Here is a 24,735-nt window from a genome sequence, read left to right on the forward strand (position 1 = left end):
AAAAAAACAAGGACGACACATGTGACATTTATAAAAAGAGGAGTATCGTGCTTTGTTCGGGATTCATGCAGGTTATAAATTGATTGACTTTAAACATGCATGTAAAATGTAAGGCTTTGGATTTGACCAAACAAATACATTTACTGACGTACACCTCTGGATTTCTGTGTTACTCTGAAGAACTGCTCTCAGAAAACAACTTTTAAACAGATGTTTTTCTTGGCATAACCCCCGAAAAAGCATAGAAGGCAGAAAAAACCCCCAAAAGGTTAAGAACATCTTCTTTCTTTCTTTTCATGAGGCTTACTTCTTAACCGGTCAGAGGAACTGCTGAATGAAACAATGTAGCTGGTGTTTCAGAATCATCTGTCTCTTATCATTGGTGAAAAAAATCCCCTAAACAGAAAAACGTGGAGAGCCAGACTTCTTTCAAAGAGCCTCCGAGAGCGGCTGTTGTCTTTAAGGAGGGAGGGGAGATTGCTTTCAGCGGCCTCAGCCCAGGACTGGTTCTCATCATTTTGACAATAAAACTCAAGCAGTTGAAACAAAGCAACGGTTCACGAAAAAAAGAGAGAAAAAAAAATGAGGGAGATTTCCGCTGGTCTGCACTGAATTGTCCCCCCCCCCCCCCAAATCCAACAGCCAAAAAAAGAGGTGCAGAGCGGAGATTTTAGGAAAGCTTTGGAGGTTTAATTCCTCTGTGGCACCCTGGGGCTGAAGGGCGCAGGGACCAAAGGCTTTGAAATAGTTCAAAGATGAATGAGTGGTTGTGCTTTAAATTCTAAGAGGTTTGTTGTTGTAGTGTCGGGGTTTTATTGCAGCATTTTGTTGCTTTTGTTTTTTTACAAGCTAAATGAAACACGGAGTAATGAGTGATTCAGATCACGCTGATAAGGAAACAACACCTTGTGACTTCAGGCACTTTGCTGTTGCTTTTATGTGAACGCGAGGAGCAAGCGTGAAAATAAAGAAATGTTAATCAATGAACTCCCTGTACAACATTCATGTCTATTTGACTCTCAAACAAACTGAGATGTTCTGTTAAAAGAGCGCGTTACTTGTGTAATGAGTGCATGCTTTATTAAACAACAAGGCTGAAAGATTATTAACACTATGATATGTATATATTTACAGACAAATCTGTACACTTTTTACATTTGTTGCCACTGATAAAAGCATTAGAAAAGAGTCATGAGAAAGTACACCAGAGGTGCTCGTCCTCTCACACGTCAGCGCTCGAGGAGACCTGCGATAACCTGGGGTCAGAGTCGATCTCGAAGCGGTAGTGGTGGCCCTCCCACAACTCCCTGCCGGCGTCCCGCATCTCGTAGATGCGCTTCTTGATGCCCTTGCGGTTGAGATAAAGCACAAAGAGGAAGACGAGGCCTATGAAGCCCAGGACTATGCCCAGGAAGACGTAAGAGGTTTGCAGAACAAGGTCAGCCCCGGCACCCCACTGGTGGCATCCCAGAGTCAACGACACCACAGCCAGCATGGATGTGTTCCTCATGCTGGCGGGAAAAGCGCACACAAGGCCCTCGGCGTCACCGATGCGTCCCTGTGATCTGTTGAGCCACAGAGCAAAAGGTTCGATTCCACACGAACACGTGAAGGGGTTTTCCCCCAGCAGGAGATCAGCGCTGGGCAGGGAGTCCAGCTCTCGCAGACCCTCCTCGGGCACCGTCTTGAGGGCGTTGAGGGTCAGGTCGAGCTCCTCCAGGCGCTCCAAGCCCGAGAAGGTGGAGTTGTGGATGGCCACTAGGGAGTTGTTGGAGAGCTGGAGCCGCCGCAGGCTGCTCAGGTGGGAGAAGATACGCGAGGGTAGATAGATGAGGCCGTTGTGAGAAAGGTCCAGTCCCTTCAGGGTCCCCAGGGAGCTCCAGCGGAGGGACGTGGCCAAGTCCATCACCGACAAGTGGTTGTAGAGGGCTCGGCTCAGGTTCAGCTCCCGCAGAGACTGGTTCTGCACGGTGAAGGCCTCGGGGTGAACGACTGCCAGCTGGTTGTTGCTCAGATCCAGGGAGCGGAGGCTGCGGAGGTCGGCAAAGGTGTGGGATTCCACCTCGGAAATTCTAGATTTGAGGAGATCCATGAGACATCATTCACACTTTCATATCGCACAGAAGAGCAAGGAAATGGACTAATTAAGTCTTGGATCAAAGCTTAACTTTTGTTTTTTTATTTTAAATCAATTGAATACACTTTGAAAGTCTGCAACGCCGCTGTTTCAAGTGTCATGCATCCAACATGATGAACTCTGCAAAGCTGCTATATTTCAGCAACTATGAGGATCAACTGATGACCTTAATAGTATTTTGCATTTGAAACCAACTGTTCTATCTTATAAGAATAATTTGTTTTGGATTCCCCAAGTTTAACGACCAAAGTCCCCATCAGGAGAGTCTTACCTGTTGTTGCTCAGAGACAGGTTGGTCACATTATCCAGCCCTTTAAACGACTCCGGACCGATTCGGCTGATTTGATTCCCGGTTATGAACAGATTCCGGGTGTATCCGGGGATCCCGGTCGGGATACTCCGCAGGTCTCTGGAGACGCACTTCACTGTGTGAGCCGCCTCCGAGCACTCGCAGCGGGGAGGGCACGACGCGTAAACGGAGCCGAGCAGCGCGCAGAAAACAATGCGCTGCGCCAAATCCAGCATGTTGGGAGGGAAACGTGTGCGGGTCCGAAGTGCGGCGAGCAAGAACGAAGGAGAAAACGCGCGGAAAAAACCGGATAAAATGTAACGATCAGATCCTCCAAGACAGCATTATCCTCCGTTGTCCCGGCCGGGAATGCGCTTCAACTTTGCATCTCTGCAGAAAGTGTGGCCGGGAGGCTGGGTCTCATTTCCATGAGAACAAAACTTGGGGTCACGCTGATCAGAGGGGCTGTTTGATCCTTTGCCGTGGCAAAGCGGGGCGTCGCTTCTCCTCCAACAATGAAGTTAAAAGGACCGTCGCCTGGTGCGATGATATGCGGGGAGGGGCTTGGTCTCCTGCCTGCTCCCAGTCCGGATCCACGAGATGTTCCTTCTCAGCCTCGAGTGGCCGAGACACTAACAGGCACGAGAGAGGAGGAGAAAGTGGTTCTCAGCTCTTACTCCTCGTGATATTTACCATCACGTACGCCAAATATAATCATGCGGCGCCGGTCAACATTTCAGTCCCGTACACCCGACTGATATGGAAATCTGGACTTTTTTTATTTATTGTTAAGCGGGACAAAAACAAGCAAAATATTGCAAGAAATCTGGGTTTTCTATAAAAAAGGACACATAAAATGTATCAGTTAAATACTCTGTGTAATGGAATCTCGTCAGAAGTCATTGTCTTGTTTTATTACTCCAATTTTGTTTTATAAAAGGAGGTTTTTATGAGAATTGCATTGACTTCACTCTTTGCTAGTTGGTGGATTGGATGTCCCTGGTGATTCCCACCTACCAGGTGGTATGGTGAATGTGGGGGCCACGGGTGCTTGGGGGCCAGACTGAAGCCTTTGATCTCCCTCTTGAATGCTGTGATGCTCTGCAGGATAATAGCCACTTGAGTGGGACTTTTCGCCACTTGACAGTGGAGTATCAAAGCTGGGACGGCTTCCCATCCTTAATGTTTATTCTGACAGCTTATAATGATTATTACAGGAGTGTATTTACAGAACCTTCATGAGGAGCTCAGAGAGCTTTGGAATCCTGACATTATCCCTCCTGCTGACAGCCTTCATGAAACATGATCGTCATAATTCAATAAAGGAAATTCAAGTAAAATAAAACAAAAAAAGGCCACAAATTGTTTACAATAATAGACATCTTTATTTGTATTATAGCTGTGAGTGATAAACACATTCAGAGTTCACACAGTCACTTTGCAGGAGTCCTAAAATCCCTCGTGGGCTATATGATCTGCAGCATCAAAGGGTATTTTGGGGATTACAGAAACAAAAGAGGGTTTTGAAATTGCAGACTGGTTTAAGTATATATGGATAGTGGCACTAATAATGGCATCCCGGCTGTCTTTTGTCAGCGGACTGAATCACTAGGACCACAGGTCTCCACATTCCTGGACCTGCTCTTGGATACAACAAGGCACCGCAGCAGGAAACCTCCAACACCATTCAAATGATCTCAACTGAATTTTGCATTCTTGCACTCCAATAAAAAAGGGATCGGGGTACCGTTTTATCGTCACAATTTCTATTTCTCCTCCTAAAATATACATATTTATATGTTCAAAGCCGTAATAATGACAGTGTTGTGAGTTTCATGTGCTGATCTCAAAGGGCTATTCATTCATGTATTACCATTCATAGCTCAAAATAGAATGAATGAGCCGTTTCACTAAAGAAAACAAATTAAACATTCAAGGATACAGTTTTTCTTCCATTTTCCAACATTTAGAGCAATTTGCAGAGAACAAAAAGGGTTTTCACGTTTTTTTCCCACAACCACATTCTCTAAGTTTGGACAGAGACGTAAAGTGTCAGCCGGCATAATGAGCTTCTGTTTGTAAACACGTGCTACTTTTAGTTACGTCACTCCGAACTTAGGCTGCTGGCTTGCATTCAATGTCCACAATCTTAATTTCCCCAACAATTGAAAATATGAATATTTTAGACTCTGGGCATAAAATATTTACAGTAAAATGTGATTACCTCTTCACACTAGTTACCAGTGACATGCCATTAGATGAGATGTCACAGTAAGGTTTTTAAAATGCTTTTTATACAGTATGCACCGTTTAAATTAAGGAAAAGATTCTCCATTTCTTTCTGTTTCCTCGTTTAAATGCAGCTCTATTCTGCAGAACCTGTAGCTACGCAGACTATTGCATCAACTCATCAACTTAAGCAGGCCTGTTACAGTGTAATACATAATTTATTATTACTGAAGTTTGGCAGCAATCATATAAAACTTGAAGATTAAGAGAACGACGTGGAGTAATAAAGATAGAAATCAATCACTCGGCAGTTTGCTGCAATGAAGTGCAGCTGATTATTAATCAGGAAGCCACAGTGTGTGTCAAACATTAACTTCTCTCTCATCGTTTCCTGCATGCATGCAACGCACACATGCAATCACATGCGCTCTCCGATCGCTGTGTGCATGACTGACAAACACACACACACGTGATCACACACTCACTCAGGCAGGAATCTGCTGCCGAGCAGAGATGATATGCAGAAGCGACACCGTAAATTATTCAAAAGGATAAATCTATAGAGTGAGAGCGATCATGTTTGAAAGAGTATATGAAGAGCACCTGGTGTACTACAGGATCATGTGTGATCAAATATTTACAGGCAACATGGGTGAACTGCACACAAGAGGCCACAGAATATCTGCTTTCAACAGAAGCCCGATGAGGAGAGCTAGAAAAACTAGAGAGTCTGGAAAACTGCCACCGTGTTCGCCCTGAGGTCAAACCCTCGATACAGAAAATAAAACATTTCATCCAGAAGATCACACACACTTTGTTGGCCGCTGTGTATCAAAGCTTTACGAAAGAGCGCCGACATTTCACAATGACCGTCGACTCTGGTCTGCAGAGGTGGAAGGCAGCAGGAGCGCCGCTGGGGGAACTGGGGACGTTCAGCAGCGGTTGGCGAGTGTGAAAACCTGAGGATCCCGGCTACCTGCTGCTTCTGGCACCACCGTGGACAAAGAGAGGGCTCAACACGTTTTTTTCCCCCCCGTTTGATTGCAAACAATAGAGGGGATTTGAATCTACTCACGACGGCCATGGCAACCGATTTGGAGTGCCGACCATCAATTGGAATTGAAGTTCTTAAAAAAACGTGTCAAAAATGAAAATATGACATATAAAGGTTATGTTTAGGCACAGTCAAATGAAAAACTAAATCTCTCAGGTTGAGCAAAGATCGAGACCAGGTTTCATAACTCCGACATCAACCGGCTTTTTGTTTGGAGTCACCGATGAGCATGAACGTAGATATTCAAGGACACAGTTTGGTCTCCCTTTCTCCCTCATTTGGCACAAGTGCAGAAAACAAAAGGCTCAGATATTCTGTTGGGTTTGTTTTCCACAGCAACATTCATTGAGGTTGCTACAATCGTTGCACTGATGACCTGCAGTTTAAAAAAGAGGTATGAAAACAATTTTCTGTAAACGTATTAAAAGCGGTACCATGAGGTGATACATGTACGACACATCTCAGAGAACATACTTCTGTTTTTAGAAGACGCACAAAAACAGAAAGAGCTCTGGCATGTTTAGCTGTAAGTTGCATTACTGTAGAAGAGCGACAGCAGATCAAGCATGAGATGCAATAAACTCCCTAAAAAAGGCATCGAATTGATTTAACGCGTTTGTGCTCCCCGGTATAAAAAACGGCATCCTGGAAGTAAAGTAAAATCGTCAAATATCTGAAAGCAAGGCATGAATGTGTTCCCTCTGAGACTGCAGCTATACGTTCCTCTACTCAATAATCGATGCAGCTACACAAGGTCCACGCTTTTGCAGGCGGCGCTGGCTTTACCTGCTGTTGCGCTTTCAATTATCAGAATCCATTAAGTGTGTTCAGTCACTACTCTCTGAATAAATGGCTCGAGTATGAATGAATTTTCATCACAAGGGCATCCCAGCTTCCGGTAACAGGCCACCCGCTTCCCACAAACCAACCACGCGTTGGACGTCCCCGTTCAAGAAACCGTCTCTCAGGAGATAAGAAGTCTTTAAATCCTCCGTTGCTTTCGCTCGACACCGACAAGGTCAACCCCACATCCGACCTGCAGGGGTTCCCACTGTGTCTCCTCCCCCCCCCTCCAGGTCACCGCAGGTTGATGGCCAGGGTCACTGTGAAGATGACGCCCATCAGCATCAGGAAGGGTAGCCAGGTCTTCAGAAAGCCTGCACAGCTGGATGAGGCAGAGAAGACAGATGAGTGGAGGTGAAGAGCAGAAACTCATCTAATTGTTATAACCCCCCCTTACTTTTAGTGCAATCTGAGCAAAGGGTTTAACGTTTGTTATATTGCAGGATTATTTAGGACAGGACATATACACATAATATTTTTTTTTAACCATCAATTAAAAATCGCCAGTGCCTGAGAATCTGAGCAGCATCACAAAAGACCATATTGTGATGTTTATATGAAAGTGTATCTATATTTACTTCCTACCAACAACCACTGGGATGTCTAGTCCATCCCTGTAACACTTGTCTTCAAAGGCCTTCTGGAGGAATGTCCTTTATACTCTCTTAATACTTCCCAGGAACCAGGGCTGTCCCGAGACACGACAGGTTCACGGCATACCAGTAAAATCATGGCTGAGCCCCGGGGATCACAAGCTTTGAAGAGAGCAGCTTTAGATTATAGGGTTTGGGCCTTTAAGGCAGAAAAAACACTGATATTTTTGGACAGATGATTCAAACTGCCAAACTTTTTTTGGCAAAAGAAAGCAAAAGAATGCCAACGAGCAAGTGAGGACAGAAGCTCAGCCCTCAACGAAAGTCTTATTTATCCACTTGTCAACATCAGTTTAAGCTTGCTGACAAAAGATGCAACAATGTAGTCAAATTAATTTTAGAAATACAGTTAAATATGGTTATTGTCATTGTTTCAGGATCGTTGTATATACCGTTGCCGCTACATGAGAACTCTAGTCGAGTCCGACAACTCTAGTGGTCGGACTCTGACGCATGTCATTGTGTTGGCTCGTCTCCAGCACAATGAATTTCTGGTCAAACAATGACTACAAGTTTGAAGTGCTGGCTCTTGGCATTAATTAGACGTCGTGTATGAAAGTCTCCCAACACAGAGACATGAGCAGGCGCTCTCCTGGCGATGCTCTGCCGGCCTGTGAAGCAGCCATCTTGTCTTCCTGCTCGGTTCAGGAGCTTCAGCAGGTGGAACAGCTGTTCAGTTGGACTACGATCAGGTGACGGATACGATCAGCCAAGAGTGCTTCCTGCTGCAGAGACCCCGTTAACCTACTATGGTGATGTTACACCATTATTATATTTCTTGCTTGGTCGTGCACCTCTGACTTTTGTAGTACGGCAATACGGTCGACCATGAATATGCGTTTACAGTTCATTATAATTCCCTCCTTGGCATTGTGGAAGTTGCTTTATGGCTTTTTGCCGGTTACACTCGTTGTCTTCTTGCTTCTTCACAGTGCGTTTCGTTTGTCTGCCCTCTGGCGTATTAGAGAATAATGCAACGAACAAAGCGTTGAGCATCAACGCCTTTGTGCGTGCGCGGAGCTTGCGTGCTAGTACAACGTTACACCGTCTTACCTGACATGTTTTCCGTGGATCAGAGTGAGGAGGCAGAGGTTGACCATGTTCCACGAGGTGCTGTTTTCATATTTCATCAGATTCAGAGCCATGGCGACATGCGAGTGACAGTTGTCCCAGCAGAGATTGTGCTTTGGAGAAAAGAAGAGTAGAAATCATTCCTGGTGTTTTTCCCTTTCATAAAGTAAATAGAAGTCCACACGTCCCCTTACTGACCATCCTGTGCTTGTACTCCTCTGAAGCATCGTGCACCGCTGTGTCCCAGGCATTGGAGCCACTGGCGTAGACTTTGCTGACGTCAAGGATCCAGTACCTACAGTCAAAGAGGACAACGGATAGTGTTATGTGGCACGGATGTCAGGAAACGGTTTGGTTCTGAACAAATATGTTCACTAAAAGATCAAATAACCACAAAAAATACTTTCATTTACTCACTTTGTTGGTTTCCCAAAACCCATGTTGTCTTCCTGCAAAAAAAAAAAAAAAAAAAAAAAAAAAATGTTTGACGCCATTTAAATTTTTAAAGCAGATTAAGAGAACATTTGTGTACCAACGTCTCTTTAATTAAGCTGGGCTCATCGTATGTCTTTTTATTGTACTACAATGCAAACATAGCCAGGTTTGAACCTGTGTATTTGCCAGTAAACATGAAAACCTTAAAATCAGCCTTTTGAAAGATTTACCAACTCAAAAACATTTTGTAGTGTTCGTCCATTATTTATGAAATGGTCGACGCCAATACGTTGGTCGCAAGAAACAAAAAACAAATTGAAAGGCGTGTATTTAGCCACATTTTGGCAAAAACTGTCTGAAAATAAATAGAAAAGTGGATTATTTAGTAGGAGGGGTTTGATAAGAGTTTCCATTGGAAGTGACCCTCCTCTGTTAAGGAGCAAGTTGCAAACTTCTCAGAGGCTACATTCAAGCTGACGTGGTGCGAAACCTAAAACATAAGTTTATTACTCGTTAAAACAATTCAAGCTCAAACTCACCATCTTACGTGAGATTCATTGAGCTAAAGCAGAGCCACTGTGCTGTATTTAATTTCACATACAGGCCATAATGAGCTGCAGCAGCGCAGTCATTACTCACTGAGACAAAGTACGGTCCAGCAAAGTCCCGGATGACACCAGTGGAAGTGCAGATCCCCATGTGGCCGATGAATGGAACCAGCCATCTGAACACAAACAAAGTTAATTTTACAGCATAAAAGTGGCATAGTGGACCTGTTTATTGTTGTCCAGGCCAGGACAGTGTAAGATTCCAGTTTCATGTCCATGTCTCTTGTCTATATACACACACAACAGTCCTCAGATATTCTTGTTTCGGACTCTCATCCATAGACTGTCAGCACTTTATCAATAGATACCAGATAATGGAAGCAAAAGGTGTGTTAAAACAATCTCTACCTCCACCACCTACACCTTATACATTGAGTCCCATACGTGTTCTAGGAATATCACTTAAAATAATGATTTTGATACTTAATTAACAAGATACAAACTGTTTTAAAACAAAATTAACTGATAAATTGCAGCATTGTAACTTTTGACGCTTTCAGGTTTATTCTTCATATTTTAAGAAACATTAACTATGCAAACAGTGGTTGACTTACATGGTAATAATTGTCTTTTTTAATCATACTGCTAACGTTTAAACCGTCCGCTAGCTGCTGCTAGCTAACGTTTGAGCTACTGACGGTGTCACTTCGTCTCATGTCCGAAGGTTTGAGTCACAAGAAGCCGACATATAACTCACGATAGCACGGGGATAGGTGTCCACACTACGCAGTAAGGAAAGCGACCGATGTCTGAGTTAATTCTCTCAGACGCTATGTGGTAATTCTTCATGGTGTCTTTTTCTTTTTCAACAACATCCGCCATCACCAGCTGAGGAAAATTAACTTCATTTGTCTCGTTTTACAGCCGCGTTAAGTCACGGAACAACACCGGAAATTCAGGGATTTTAGCTTCAAAATAAAATTGAAGTGGTGCTAAGTAAAGAGATACGCGCATCATAAATGAATCGAATTACATATTCGGCATTATCTTAACATTTAAAAAAGTCGTAGTATAAAAATGGAGATTGATATGTTACAGAATTAACAATACAATACATTGAAGGTCAATGTATGTTTTATTGTGAAAGGTACATTCGCGAGCTGTTTCTCTTATTCCTGTTTGTTGTCCGTCTTGGCAGCAGGAGCAACTTCCGGGATCTATTCGAGCAATCCAAAGGAATAGATCAGTGACAGTCTTGTAAAACTTTTGTCAAACAAGCCGGTTATTTTGTTTTGAACACACAGCCCTTAGAGCTACTACTATATCTCACATGTCAAGCAGTTTAATTCACAACCATTTTAACTACCTTTCTTTGAAGTAACTACGCAATTTAATTGGCTGTCATATTAAAAAAAACATTAATATGTTGAAAGTGATCGGTTTGTTTTTTCTTTAATTACAAATCTGAAGATGTTTATTATGATACAAAAGTGATACAAAATATGGGTTTACAACAGCATCATACTTATATGATCTATTATTATATAATTGTTGGAGGCAAAAACACACAAAGCTCCCTGGTTCCATTTTCCTCAATGTGAGGATTTGCTGATTTTCTTAGTTTGACATATTTGTAAAATTACTATGTTTTGGTTTTGGACTGTTGAAAGGAACAAACAAGACAATGAACATGTCATCAAGGGCTTTAGGAACTTGTGATAGACATTTATCTCCACATTCTGACATTATGTGGAACCTTTGACTAATCCAAGAAAATAATAATTCTCTGCATATTAATCACCAATTAAAATATCATTAGTTGCATCTCTTGCTAACTAACCTTGCTGACTTTATGTGTCAAATGTCAATTAAACCTGAGGGGTCACGGGAGGATTAAAGAAAGAAAAATAATCTGTTACACAAAAGTATGTTTATGTTTTACTGACTATTTTTCTTTTGCGTCTTTTGGCTGTTATAGTGATTCGACTGAACTGCTCAGTGCCCACAACTCATTTTGTCCACACTAAGGATGTGGTTAGTATGTATTGCTTAGTATAAAGGGGTTGTGAGCAAAAATGCTTGAAAACAACAAGGATAGGGAACAATTTTAAAATACCAAAAGTGAACTCTTTACTGGCCTTTCCATCACTTCAGGAGAGTGGGACACATTCAAACTCGACGTACACATAACAACACATAAAGATGGGTTATAGCTCATTTTGCTATAAAAGCTGGGGTTGGTATTGTTCTTCAAAAAAAAAAATGTATTTTTTATATTTGTTGAAATTGTCATTACATCGTGACAGCAATCAAGTCTGGTATCTGTGGATGTCACAGGACTGTAATGAGCCTGTTATATTGGACGGCCTACCTGCCTGTCTACCTACCTGCCTGTCTGCATGCACTGCACTGTCACTGGAGTCTTCCACAAGCTGATAACTTAACAGCTGTGAGTATCAAAAATAGCCATTTTTGTTGTTTACTTTCATTTTATGTTTATGTTCATAATCATCATTTGCTTTGGAGGGAGCCCTGGAGGGATGGGCTGTCAGTGTTGACAACTAGGTGACTTTCAAGCAAGATTGAGTGACTATTGCAGCTAAAGCAGCGAGTTACGTTCATTGGAAACTAGTCGGCAACACTGAGCTGGGTTTTCCAGTTGGATCATTTTTAAAAATCCAGCGTAATCTTGCTAATTTCTCAACTCTCACTTTATGTCTCACTAAACATGATAGGGTTGCATTGTTTGACAGGTATCTTAACCCTGAGAAGGGCAAAAACAATCCTATACATGAGAGAATGATAATATGATCAGCATTATAGTAATAATTCTAAAATAACATCTATATACCAGCTGGGCTAAATCTTAATTAAACCAATTCCACTGCGTTTAGACTGAGATAAATGTCAATACTTTCACCACAAACAACTAGATTTACAGCAACTTTCACCAGGCCACATCATTTCAGGTCATCTTGAGACAGAAATTGTTTATTGTTTGGGCATATTTGAATATATTAATGTGGTTTTATTTTATACAGTATGGTATATTAAGCAACTTTCGGGAAGACTCAGTCAAATACTTTGTGAACAATAAGTCCCAGTTTTGGGTTCAAATTGTATTCCATTGTTATCCTCCAAATTCAATCCTACCACAAGCACTTTAATGGGGCTTCTGTCCGGTTTATTGCAAGAGGCCTCTATTTGATTTCACACCAGCACAAAGAGAGCTCTCCAGTATGGAGGAGGTGGAAAGCTGCAGCTATCGAAGGAGTTATCTATGGCAATGGGGGAAATGGGAAACAAAGACGAACCCAGGGGATCTGCTGGTGCCCTGTGTACTCCACACTGGGTCCCATTAGATGTGACAGTTGATGAATTGTACGAAGGGCAAAAACAAACTACTCAGCAAAAGCAGGCAGACGTTGATAAACGAAGGCACACTGGGTTCATCATCGGGGAGCAGAGGGAATTCTCCGGCAAAATGCCAACTCAATATGTGGCTGAGCCATCCAACCCAATTAGGCCAGAAGATGTGTTGCTTTAGGGACCGTAACTCGGTGACACGCTATCCTTTTCAGTCAAAGGTTTGAAAAGTAAAATGTCAAGTCTCCGCTAGTTTCCAGTTCGGCTCCCTGGACTGTGATAAGAAATAAAAATGACAGTCTAATTCTACACTTTTAGAAACACATTTGAGAATGAGAAGTTATGAGAAAGGTTGTGTAAATGAGTAAAGACGGTAAAAGTTGAGATTTTTGCCCCGATTAAAGACCGCGAAAAAGGATTATTTTCATTTTAAAGCTACACAGCACTTTCCTACATAAAGCCGTGTCACTTAAAAAGCTCCCGAGAGGTGAAGTGCTTTTCATTAAAGGCCAATGAAACATCCTGAAATGTTGTGTAACTGAAAAGCACACACAAATACAACTCACATAATGAATCCCTGTTCTACAGTACACAAACGTTCGAATGTTGCATCTCCGAGGACAGGAAGGAGGTCATGTCATAACCCAGAGTTTATGTTGTGCAACACTAGATTCCCAGCTCTTCTGGAGCCCTGTAGACTTTAAGAAGACCCAAAGGCCCCGGGAACACTTGAGTTTGTGCTTATTTGACTAGAACATAAAATGATAGGGACAAAAGAAGACGAACAACTTGTTTGATTACCTTTTATTACACCGAGGCCCTGTACTGTAGGGGCCCCTGTATGACAATCTAATTTTAAACCCAGTCCATATATCTGTTTAATCCAATAACCACAAACTAATTTATGCATACCAGTTATATACAATCATTACAGAACAGAAACTGTGGTCGGTTTCTGGGGTTCTGAGCGAAACATAATGAAGGTGGGTACATCCACAGTGACACTAGGAGGGGAGCTATGTGGGGGCTCACATCTAATTTTTGCCCCAGGGCCATCGAGCAAGTTGATCCGGCCCTGGTGCAGCCTACGTCTCAGCTTTGGTGTATACTTTAATGATTTCTAAGGGCTGATTTGCCATATGTTTGAGATAAACTCTCAAAATCTGGAGGTAAGAGCATCACTGTAAAAGTTGTTCTGTTCAGAGTAACCGCAAAGCATAAATGATCACTGTTGTGGCCATTTGTAAGAAACATCCAACCCAAATTAAAGTACCACATGAATATGTGCTACACGCAGGCAAATAGTCCATCGTCCATGCAAAGTTTCAGTGTTTTTTATGATTTATTTCTACAAAAAGAAGCAAGCAAACAAAAGAACAAAGAAATCTTGGCTATCATTGCCTAAAACACTAATCACACAAAAACTGAATATACTAAACAATAAAATAAACAAACTAAACAAATAACTAGCAAAAGAAAAAAAAACTAAACAATGCAAACATCTAGAATAATCAAGTCAAACAAAACTACTTATCATTAATAAAACAATTAAATACATATACAAATAGCTACGATCACATTTGGTGGTGTCTGCTATGAACAACACGGTTACAAAAGGAAACACTGCCTCTCTGTGGATACAATGCAGAGCTACTGCACATGGTGTATGGGAGTCCTGCTGAGTTGTTGTATTTACACACAAAAGGGTCACCTTACTGGAAAACAGGCTGAACAAGTGATCTTTGTACGAGTCACAGGAGGCCCCTCAGGTGAAGTGAAAACAAAATACCTTTACTATTATGCTGGTGCTTACAGTATTTAGTATCTTTTTTTAAAATTCAGTTTATATATATATTATTCTAGGTGTTTGCTTGTATGTATTCCTGCTGCAGTGGCACTGAGTGGGATCAATAAAGATGATCTCATCTTGTGTTATGCACAGATACCAATATTGAATATAGGTCCAATACTGGTTTAAATTCCTGGATTGGGTATCGTGATAATGGGGCCGATCTATTCAATTAAATTCTATGCTTATAGATACTAGAGTTGTAATTCCTGATCAAGTTTTGACCAATTTGTTGCTGCATTTAAAATGTTTTCACTTTAATTGTTATTCCTTTTGATTTGGAAGTTTTTTAACCAAGGTGCTGGTGTACAATATATTATTTTATTAATAAATAACAATTCAATACATTTATTTAGGGCCCGAGCACCGACATAGTCGGAGCGGAGGACCTATTGTTATTCTAATGTTTATTATTACTAGAATACACATACATCGGGCGCATATTTGGGGGACTTGCCATACTCGAAAACTCACAAAATTTTGCACACTTGTCAGGCCTGGTGAATATAGCCATCTGATATAGGTTGCATATTTGATCTAATTATGTGCAAACTAAGATGCTTGGAGAGCAAAAGTTAGATAACAGTGGTTCTCAAACCACGTCAGTGGGCATTAGTATAAATGATCTGTCCAGAGCTTCTTCATGAGAATCAGGTTTAATATTACAATGAATGCTTCACACTACAATCTAAAGTTACAGAAGAGCTTAAAACGAAAACAGTGTTAAATTAAAGTTTTCAAGTAACAGCAAATGGCACTACTGTTTTATTAACTTTCATGTAAGTCCAAATACAAACAGCAGGACACTGCAGGGAGTTGAACCCCATCCCAGTAAACTGACAGTCTGTTATGTTACAAACACGGAAGCACATTCACACACATTCATTTTCTTAATGATCTTAACAGGCTTACATTTATGATTGTATCGGAGGTACACTCAAAGCATTTGAGGCTTAACACCTGGCAACATGACCTTGCTACGCTGCTGGTCGACGCAGGAAATATCATCTAACTCGTGCACGCAGTGTTTGATGGTCACAGAAATGCATGGCCGCATCACCCAGAGTCCTTTCGGTACCCTCGACGTGCGTGAAGTTGCGAGGGCCCGATCAATGCTGCTTGCAGCTTTGATTAGTCGTTACTTTTTGTTTCACAAAGTTAAGGAAGCAAGTTATGAAAGCAAGCTTGGTGTTGCCTTACACATAAAACAATGACCCCAGTCTCTCCACACAGTGAGTCATACAGCTTATTAAATAAACACTGGTATCAGATCGGTACTAGTTTCAGCTGATACCCAAAGCACAGGTCTCTCTATCGGTACCTGGACTGGAAAAGTCGGATTGGTTTATCCCTAGTATGAATGTGAACCTTGTGAGGTATGTGAATACAAAACAAAATAACACAAGTGTGGAAACTATAGATTTCAACACAGGAAATCTATTCTTCTGCATGAAAGGGCCACAATATTAGCTAATAATGCCTGAACAGATATTGTATTTTAGTTAAGTGCAAATTCTCTAATAACTTTTTAATTAATCCAATGACAGAAAACAATTTTCAACACAGCAACACTGGAGCTTTTTAGGCTCCCTGAAGCCGGTTTTTTTTTTTGCTTTGCAAACTTGGTAATAGTTTCTAATCCATCTCTTTTTTGGTGAAATACTGATGATTTTATTTTGATAAACAAATCAACAAATTGGTGTAACTTAGAACACACACACACACACACACACACACACACACACACACACACACACACACACACACACACACACACACACACACACACACACACACACACACACACAGACACACATACCATGCCCCGAGAAGTACAAGTCCAGGTGCAGGTGCAGGTGCAGGGATGAAGAAAAATATAGATATAAAATAGTATATGTTGACCCAAAAATCAATCCATCACCAACAGATTAAAATGCAACAATAAATCTGAAGGAGAATTTTAGGGCAATAATAAAAAAATGACACAGGCCTGAGACAGGAAATGAATTTATTGAGGAAGTGAGCGTGGTACGCAAGAGGAAGTGTATAAGAGAGCCATAAATGTACCGAGAAAGGGAGTGACGGAGTGAAAACCCTGAAGCTCAGTAGATCTATGTGTGTTTATCAGAGGTTTACCAGATGTCTTTTATATCTAAACCTGTGAAGAGAAAGAAAGTTACTGGTGATGTGAATGTAACACTTTCAGAGAGCTTGGAAAGAAGCTGTTTTGAAGTCTGGTGGTTCGGCAGCTTTTACAGACAGCACCAGGGTGAACAGGTTGTCACTGGGGTGGGTTTTGTCTTTTAATATCCCCTTAGATCTTCGCAGGCTCCTCTTCTCACCAATAACACCAATGCTCAGTAGATGGTTTTAATCAGTCCTGGGCCGTGCACATCCCGTGCCAGTTTGTGATGTTTGCAGTCAGGATGCTTTCTATTGCTCCTCTGTAAAAGTTGCCAAGAACTTGGCAGGATGGAGATGTGTGAGGACCATGTCAGGTTGTTTGTGACGCTGATTCCCAGGAACTTATAGCTGCTAACTTGCTCCACCAACTTTAACAATCAGTTTCGTGGGTGAGATTGTGTTGAAGGCTGAGCTGATATCAACAAACAACATTCTGATGTAGGTGCTGTTACTTTCCAGATGAGTGACGGCTGAGTGGAGAGCAGTGGAGACGGCATCCTCTGTGGATCTGTTGGCTCTGTACACAAAGTGGTGAGGGTCCAGGCTGGCTGGGATGTTGTTTTTGATGAGCTGGAGAAACCTGTTTCTAAAAGCACTTCCTCAGAATGTGGGTGAATGAGTGACACTGGACACTGCAGACTTTTTAGGTACAGGAACAATAGTGGCTGTCTTGAAGCTGGTAGGAACACTCTCCTGTGACAGTGATATGCTGAAAATGTCAGCGATGTGGTTATTTAATATCATGCTGTTGGTGCCTTCAAGTGTACTTTGTACACTTAAATGTGGCCAGTTTCTTAGATGAAATCCTTCCTCTGAGGTCACTGACAGTGAATCACAGTGAATGGTTTCTGGTACACTGTGAACTAATTACCCTTCAGCACAGGAGAGAACCGTTGATCAAGGAAAACACTTTCTAAGCAGATAGAAAGCAGCTATGGTGTTTTTAATCCCAGTTCTCAGTCTGAAAGTCAAACTCACTGTTCCTGATGTTATTTCAGTGAACTCAGTCAGACAGAGTGCGAACATCTTTCACATCTGGGGAGCTTTCCCCCTCTTCTTCTTGTCATCCTTAAGTATACACACCCTCACAAATATGCAAACAATCGACAACATTCTGTTTCTCTTAAAGGTACAGCGTGTAGGGGATCTATTAGGAGAAATGGAATAAAGGCCTACACATATATGAAACATATATACGTATGTATATATGTATAATAAATACTGTATATTTATAAGTAGGTTATAATAAGGTTATATTGATTTTTATACTAAAACTAAGGATCTTTCTCTTCAAGGAGTCCGCCAGGTTGCACCGCCGTGTTTCTAGCCCAGAACGGACACTCAAGCGAGAGCCTTCAACATTTTTTCACCTGAAGGCCACCGTAGTTCTTCGGCGCGCTTGTGAAACTCCGGTGTTGTGAGCTGCAAAGTGCAAAACCGTGCTACTGCCAGCCGCCATGTTTCTTCTGTTGCTCCTAAAGTAGTGATAATGTGGTGAGGATGGCCTCTGAGCAAGGCGAAAGGCAGTCACGGAAATGGAGGAGTGAGTGGAGGGGTGGATGTCTGGATCCCACTGTCTATACGCAATGCATCCTCTAACCTGTTAACCTTGTTAACCGTATCCTAATTCTAACCATCAACCTAAAACCAAGTCCTTACCCTCAAACATCTTTTTAAGAAACGAGGACAGGCCAAAATGTCCTCACCTTCCAAAAATGTCTTCTTTCAAGGAGTTTCCTGGCAACATATTCAATGAAAATACAGTATTTTTCAAAGGCCTCAGTACTGTCAGCCAAGTTTAAGACAAAGCGCAGACATGGTAAATGTCCAAACCTGTACTGTTTGAGACTGTTAGATGCTCTCATGATCAACAGGTAAAACTCAAACTGCACGGACATTTCTGACTACTGTTAGACTTTAGAATATTTTCTAAAACCCTTTAAAAAGTGCTCGCATCCCTTGAGGCAAAAGTTAAAGTGATACTGAAAGCACTTTCTTTGGAAATATTCCTATTCGCGATAGCAAAAACGGATACGATTAATATCAGAGACAGGAGCAAGGAGAATGTCAGTTTAGCTTCATAGAAAGACTAGAAACAGAGGTTACCAGCGCATCAAAACCAAAGTGTAAAAACTACAAGTTGCAGTTTTATGGGGGGTCATGTGCCAGACTGTTTTTGGTAGACTAGCTGTTTCGAGTCTTTATGTTAAACTAAGCTGACTTAACTAGCTGTACCGTAACTCTACAGACTCAACTGACATGAGAGCATATTTTCCTAAAATGTCACACTACTATTATAACAGTCACTGTAATATCCCATAATTATCTTTCAGTTGCAAATGAATGCTTTCAGTCAGCTACATGCATCCTGGGACTCTACCTTTGTCTATTAAAAAACACATTTACTTGTGTGGAGTTTGTTCTTGTATCCACTTTGACCTTATCCGTTGTTTAGAAAATATGCAAAGGAGTGTTAAAGTGAGAACAATGTTTTTTTTTTATTGCCGCCATATAATTGCCTACAACCACCAAATATTTCCATGAAAGCTTCTGACTTGTCCCCACATGCCTGTTGGGTTTGTCCAACACCAACACACCTGAATAAATATGCACATTTTGATAAGCATCTTTACTGTTTGGAGTATTCGTGGTCAGCTGCTGGCCTGTGTGATATATATTCAGTTTTATCAGGTCTGTGTTAACTCCTGAGCAGATTCATGGACAAAGAATGTTCCAGGAGTTCACACCCACACAGTCAGAATACCCCCCCCCCCCCCCCCCTCTCTCTCTCTCTCTCTCTCTCTGCTAGTTGTTCTTATTTAAATGCTATTTAAGGCCTCTTCTTGACTTTGCATCCACCGAGGGGTTAGATTGTTAGTGAATTGCTCAGAGATTGAAGGACGTTTTAATGTCCTCTCAAATATAGGTAATATCCATTTGTCCATAAACACGCCACAAAACAACTTCCTTTATTACTCAAGCTTGAACATTCATGTTATCTTATACGATTACACATTTGACACCTCACATCCGCTTTTCTTTCGGTATTTTTGCGTCTATTTAGTCTTTTTTAGAAAAGCACCTTCTTCCTCTTGATTCACCCGGTGAGTGGCAAGTTACAAGCACAGCGGGGTTTCCGGTGTCCGTTTTCAAAATAAAACACCTTTTGACATTCAATAGCCAGGCATGCTCCACCATAATGTACTAGCCTAATTATTGCCCCACCAAGCTAAGAAATACATTTCAGACCTGAGCAATGACTGATGACTGACTAGCCTACAGTTTGGTCAAATAACCTAGGCTAAATATAGATTAGATATATAGACTATATTCTTTTATTATTTATACACATACTCAGAAACACACGTTTATTGAAATGTGTATATATATATTGTGTATATATATCATTATTATATGGCAATCATATTGTTTTCATTTTGTGTTGATATTCATATTAATATTATTCTGTACTTTTATATTTTGATGCTTTGATACATTATTTTTTTTCGTGAAACGTTCATGTCAATAAAGCCACATTGAATTAAACAAGTTCCTTTTCCATTTTTCATTTGACATTTTTATTTGATCCATATGCATTTATGCAGATCAATCAGTTTTAGCATTTCTACATTGTTTTATTCTTTATGGACAAATCGGTAGACTTCCGGCTGTGTTTAAAGGTCGTCAGCTTGATGCAACTTTCTCACTTCGGAACAAGTCTGTTGAATATTTGTCTCGACCGGGCGGAGGAGGAGGAGGAGGAGGAGGAGGAAGAGTTCATTTCCACTGCGGGAGCACAGAAGGAAACCAGGAATCATTACAAGGTGGGTAAATAGTCAATAAATTAGGTCACCTGTTAAAGTGATGCATAATGGATTTAATAAGTTACGCCTGTGTTTCGGGCGGAGGGCAGAACTTCAGTGAACTGCCTCGGGTTCAGTCCCGGAGCTTTTTACAGCACGGTTAATTAGACCCGACTCGGTCCAGTGAACCCAGATGAAGTCCCTTTGATGCGGCATGCTTTCACCAGTGATGGGAACAAACAATGAGGGTTGTGCCATTTTTACACAAGTGAAACTTATATAATGTCATCCACTCTTGTTTCACCGGTTCGCCCACAGCCTGCTACTGCTTGTCCTGCAGACAGATATGCCAGACAGACAAAACTGCAAAGGAGGGAGGGATTGCAATCTGCCTTTTTTTTATTTTTATTTTTTTTCAACACAGTTTCTGAGAGCAGAACTGTCAGTGCTCATCATTACGTAACACCAGCCATCGCTGTTACTGCAGGAAGTCTCAGAGCTGGACTGTATCGATAAATAACTGGATGCTCATATCAATAAAGAGAAAGACTCCAAAGCTATGGAGCTTGTGGATTTTACCGGACAGATTTTAACATCTTCAACATGTGGCTCAAGGAAGCCACTCATCACTGTGGCAACACTCTTGAGTCTTAATTCTAACAACAGGGTTAAACATTGACTATGTTTCAGCACTCAAATGACCTATTTCTGACAAACATAGAAAGCGTTTGAACCTACAGTGGCAAACTCACTAACCCGAGATAATGTTAACTTTAAAAGAGATACCACATTTACAACCCAGATAACTTGCAGAACTTTAACAAAAAAGATAAAGCACCATAAATACATACAGGAGAGGAGACGCATCTGATTACTGATGATCCCTGCTGAAGTATTTAGTTTGATATTTATATCTCTACTACAACAACAACAAAAAGGTAATTTGTGTGGCTGTAAACACTTACAATCTCTGCAGGAACCCAGTGTGCATCTCTCAGCTACTGACCGTGATGGCGACCATTGTGATGGAGAGAATCGGGCGAGTGTTCATCAGCCTGCAGCAGATCAGGGCGGTCCCCCGGATGCTGACTGAGGCCGCACCCTCCATGCCCGGCACCGTGAGGGACACCGAGGTCCCCTACTACTTCAGGGAGCGCTACGTCTGCACCGGCTACCGACCGCTCAACCAAAAGTGGCGCTACTACTTCCTGTCTTTATTCCAGCGCCACAACGAGACCATCAACGTCTGGACTCACCTGTTGGCGTTCTTAGTTCTCCTGGTTAAGTTCCGGCAGCTCGCCGAGACCGTGGACTTTGTCGGCGATCCCCATTCGTGGCCCCTGTTGATCCTCTTCCTGTCCTCCCTGACCTACTCGGCGTTCAGTGCGGCAGCTCACCTGCTGGCTGGCAAGTCTGAGCTGTGTCACTACGTCTTCTTCTTCCTGGACTACGTCGGGGTAGCGCAGTATCAGTACGGCAGTGCCATCGTTCACTTCTACTACGCTGTGGATGAGAGCTTGCACAGACACGTGAGTGGCGTCTTCATGCCCGCTGCCGCCGTCCTCAGCTGCCTGTCGTGCCTGGGATGCTGCTACGGCAAGTACTGCAACTATAGCCTACCGACGTGGGTGCGTAAGGTGTGCCAGGTGGTGCCCTCAGCGATTGCCTACATGTGGGACAGCAGCCCTGTGGCTAAAAGACTCGTGTCGCGGTCTGCAGCCGGCGACGACCCGGCCATCGTCTACCACATTGGCCAGGTCGCTTTCTTTCTCAGCTGCTCCTTCTTCTTCACCTTCCCCCTGCTGGAGCGCTGCTTCCCTGGACGGTGCAATTTCGTGGGACAGAGTCATCAGCTGTTCCATGTTTTTCTGTCCTGCTGCACCCTGTGTCAGATCCACGCGTCCCACCTCGACTACGTGGGCCGCAGGGAGCTGTACTCGCGTTTGCACGGGAGCGGCGAGGCGGCAGTCTTCGTGGGACTGTACGCGGCCACTTTGGCTGTGTGTGTGCTGATCGCTGCCTTCATGCTGAGGAAAGTTAAACGAGTGCTGGAAGCCAAGTCCAAGTGATGTGTTAGATGTTGTAGGATATGCAAAAGCCTTAATGTGCCTTCCCTTCCAGACTAACTGCTTTGATGTAAAGTGAACTAATTCTACTGTTTATGCTGCTGGCTTGACTTTGGCTGTAAGAGGCAGATTACAAGAGCGATACATGATGTTAGGAGTTTGTATTTTGGCACCGATTTGTTTTAAAATTTGCGGAATCATTCACAGTATCATGGATCAGCAAAGGGCGGTGCTTTATTCTAAAAAATGTTATTAAATCTTACATATTACATAATCAGCATGTGCTCATTTATATGATCACTGCTGTTTCTGATAACTATAGATGACATGCAGTCGGATTCGTTCAATCGTCCGGTTGTTTGGGATTTTATTCTTTTATCCTACAATACTGGGATAATATGTGGAATACCATTGAAAATTTGGAGAGATTTATTTTAATATATTTTGACAGTCACTGACATTGAATACCTGTTTTGATATTCGTGCTGTTGGCATATTTCACCCGAGCTAATGGACTTAAATGTGTTTTAAATCATTATTATGGAAGTTGCTTAAAGGACTTAATAAAATTACCTTCACAATTGAACTTTAGACACTTTAATCGAGTAACGTTCAAAGAATTTACCATTTTGTAGTAAAGCAAAAAAAATGACTACATATGGGGACTGTCGGTTGTGCCTTAGGAGCCACATTTTATAAAATATTTTGCCTAAAGTTGGTGCTGATTGAGTATTCTCTTGTGATCGTTACAGCCCTCTGCCCCTTAATGTCTGTTTCTTCAGCTTTAGGATTTAAGTCATATGTGTTTATACGTGTAGGTTAGAAATCTCTGATGAGATGTTTTCATTGGCAGATTTAAACTATTTTGTTGTTTTTCTAACACACGTTCCATTTTATAGTACTTTTAAATATATATTGACACACAGCCTTTAGACTGTTTCAGAAACGTGGATATTTTTTTACGAGGGATCTAATTTATATTGAAGTCTTAAAAATGGATATGTCTTATTTCAGACATGAGTATACATGTAGACTGTTTTGTGTATATTTAGATGTCAGCAATCAATGTCTTATTGGAAATCTTGATTGTGTCTTTTGAGACCATAAGGGAAATCTGAATGTAGGTGTTACATGAGAGTACTAACGACAGATGAAGGTATGTCTTTGTGAGATAATGATGCTAACTACTGACCACGATGTAAACACAGTGGGATTGAGTTCAACAAACATCTCTTTGAGGACAGAGTGGCAGAAATAATCTTTTTTTTTAATTTTTTTATAAAAAGCATAATTTCTCTCCTTGAGTTTTCATGTGTGCAACATTGAATCGTTGTATAAAACTCTCTTATCAAATGACTGAGAGCTTCCAGAGGGATGGGAAGAATTGGGTGGTATTTATCAGGAGCGAGCTGACCTTTGCACACTTTACGAGGAGCAACATGTACATCGTTATCTTTAAAATACAGTACAATATGCATGCAGCCCTCCTCCAAGCCAGGATACAATGTGGTGTTGATTACCAAACTGTATTTTTAATGACTTAACAGTCAGAAATCAAAGTTAAATGTCACTGATATGGTCTGATCCAGGGGTCTCCAACAAGCTAAAGGTTCAAAGAATATATAAGTTTGTTGACACAAAGTCACTTTGTTTTAAATTTCTATCCAATCAAATTCACAAATATCCTGCCTCCTTGTGACGCAGACATAATTATTGGCCAATCAGCTGTCAACTCAATCAGGAGAGAAAAGTACGTTCAGAGACGCGACAGTTTATTATGAACAGATGATAAAGTCTTGGGCGTTCAGACTGTTCAGGGACGTGTGCAGTCGAAGGGCTTCTGCTCTGAGCAGCAGCAAGATGAACAAAGCTAGCTAGCTTCTATCAAGCAATCCAACATCCACTGATGCTACTAATGTAATGATGTTGGCAGCGGAACGTTTAGTGGAGCTTTTGAACTGTGTCAAAATAATGATTTCGCTACATAGCAGTATTTTAAAGGGGGGAGCTGCCTTGGATACTGGAAACAAATCTGGTGTATGGCCGACCCTTTTAGCCGTAGGCGAGGTGGCTATGCAGAAATTCACAATATCCAAACGTGTGTGCTTGAACTGCCGCCATTAATATCCACATGTCCTCAGCCGACGAAACATAACATGTTGGAACGCGTCACAGCCTATGAATAAATGTTATTGTGGTTTACTGTCG

General features: G+C 41.8%; 3 protein-coding genes across 3 annotated transcripts; 1 reads left to right on the forward strand and 2 right to left on the reverse strand.

The window, feature by feature from the left end:
- Positions 1-1,150: 1,150 nt before the first annotated feature.
- On the reverse strand, positions 1,151-2,733 carry LOC142931442 (trophoblast glycoprotein-like). Its single transcript, XM_076075352.1, has 2 exons — positions 2,409-2,733; positions 1,151-2,072 (listed from the first exon to the last, which is right to left on the reverse strand). Exons 1-2 carry the CDS (start codon positions 2,660-2,662, stop codon positions 1,223-1,225), a joined length of 1,104 nt encoding a protein of 367 aa, XP_075931467.1. The 5' UTR covers positions 2,663-2,733; the 3' UTR covers positions 1,151-1,222.
- A 1,055-nt stretch (positions 2,734-3,788) lies between these two features.
- tmem222b (transmembrane protein 222b) lies at positions 3,789-10,196 on the reverse strand. Its single transcript, XM_076112890.1, has 6 exons — positions 10,017-10,196; positions 9,351-9,435; positions 8,694-8,725; positions 8,475-8,571; positions 8,259-8,389; positions 3,789-6,874 (listed from the first exon to the last, which is right to left on the reverse strand). Exons 1-6 carry the CDS (start codon positions 10,139-10,141, stop codon positions 6,787-6,789), a joined length of 558 nt encoding a protein of 185 aa, XP_075969005.1. The 5' UTR covers positions 10,142-10,196; the 3' UTR covers positions 3,789-6,786.
- Positions 10,197-20,345: 10,149 nt separating this feature from the next.
- LOC142972108 (membrane progestin receptor alpha-B-like) lies at positions 20,346-24,729 on the forward strand. The gene is made up of 2 exons (XM_076112930.1): positions 20,346-20,482; positions 21,438-24,729. The coding sequence occupies exon 2, from the start codon at positions 21,472-21,474 to the stop codon at positions 22,528-22,530; it is 1,059 nt and encodes a 352-aa protein (XP_075969045.1). The 5' UTR covers positions 20,346-20,482; positions 21,438-21,471; the 3' UTR covers positions 22,531-24,729.
- Positions 24,730-24,735: the final 6 nt, after the last annotated feature.

This window comes from Anarhichas minor, unplaced genomic scaffold (genome assembly GCF_050575085.1).
Source record: "Anarhichas minor isolate MPS153535 unplaced genomic scaffold, ASM5057508v1 ptg000051l, whole genome shotgun sequence".
Taxonomy (NCBI): Eukaryota; Metazoa; Chordata; class Actinopteri; order Perciformes; family Anarhichadidae; genus Anarhichas; species Anarhichas minor.

Excerpts from the sequence above, each read along its gene's own strand:
- LOC142972108 (XM_076112930.1), top strand. The coding sequence starts at position 21,472 with ATGGCGACCATTGTGATGGAGAGAATCGGGCGAGTGTTCATCAGCCTG.
- LOC142931442 (XM_076075352.1), bottom strand. The coding sequence starts at position 2,662 with ATGCTGGATTTGGCGCAGCGCATTGTTTTCTGCGCGCTGCTCGGCTCC. Across the intron at positions 2,073-2,408 it reads CTGTCTCTGAGCAACAACAG|AATTTCCGAGGTGGAATCCC; the intron begins GTAAGACTCTCC and ends CCTCAAATCTAG.
- tmem222b (XM_076112890.1), bottom strand. The coding sequence starts at position 10,141 with ATGGCGGATGTTGTTGAAAAAGAAAAAGACACCATGAAGAATTACCAC. Across the intron at positions 8,572-8,693 it reads GGTTTTGGGAAACCAACAAA|GTACTGGATCCTTGACGTCA; the intron begins GTGAGTAAATGA and ends CTTTGACTGTAG. Across the intron at positions 8,390-8,474 it reads AGGAGTACAAGCACAGGATG|CACAATCTCTGCTGGGACAA; the intron begins GTCAGTAAGGGG and ends TTTTCTCCAAAG.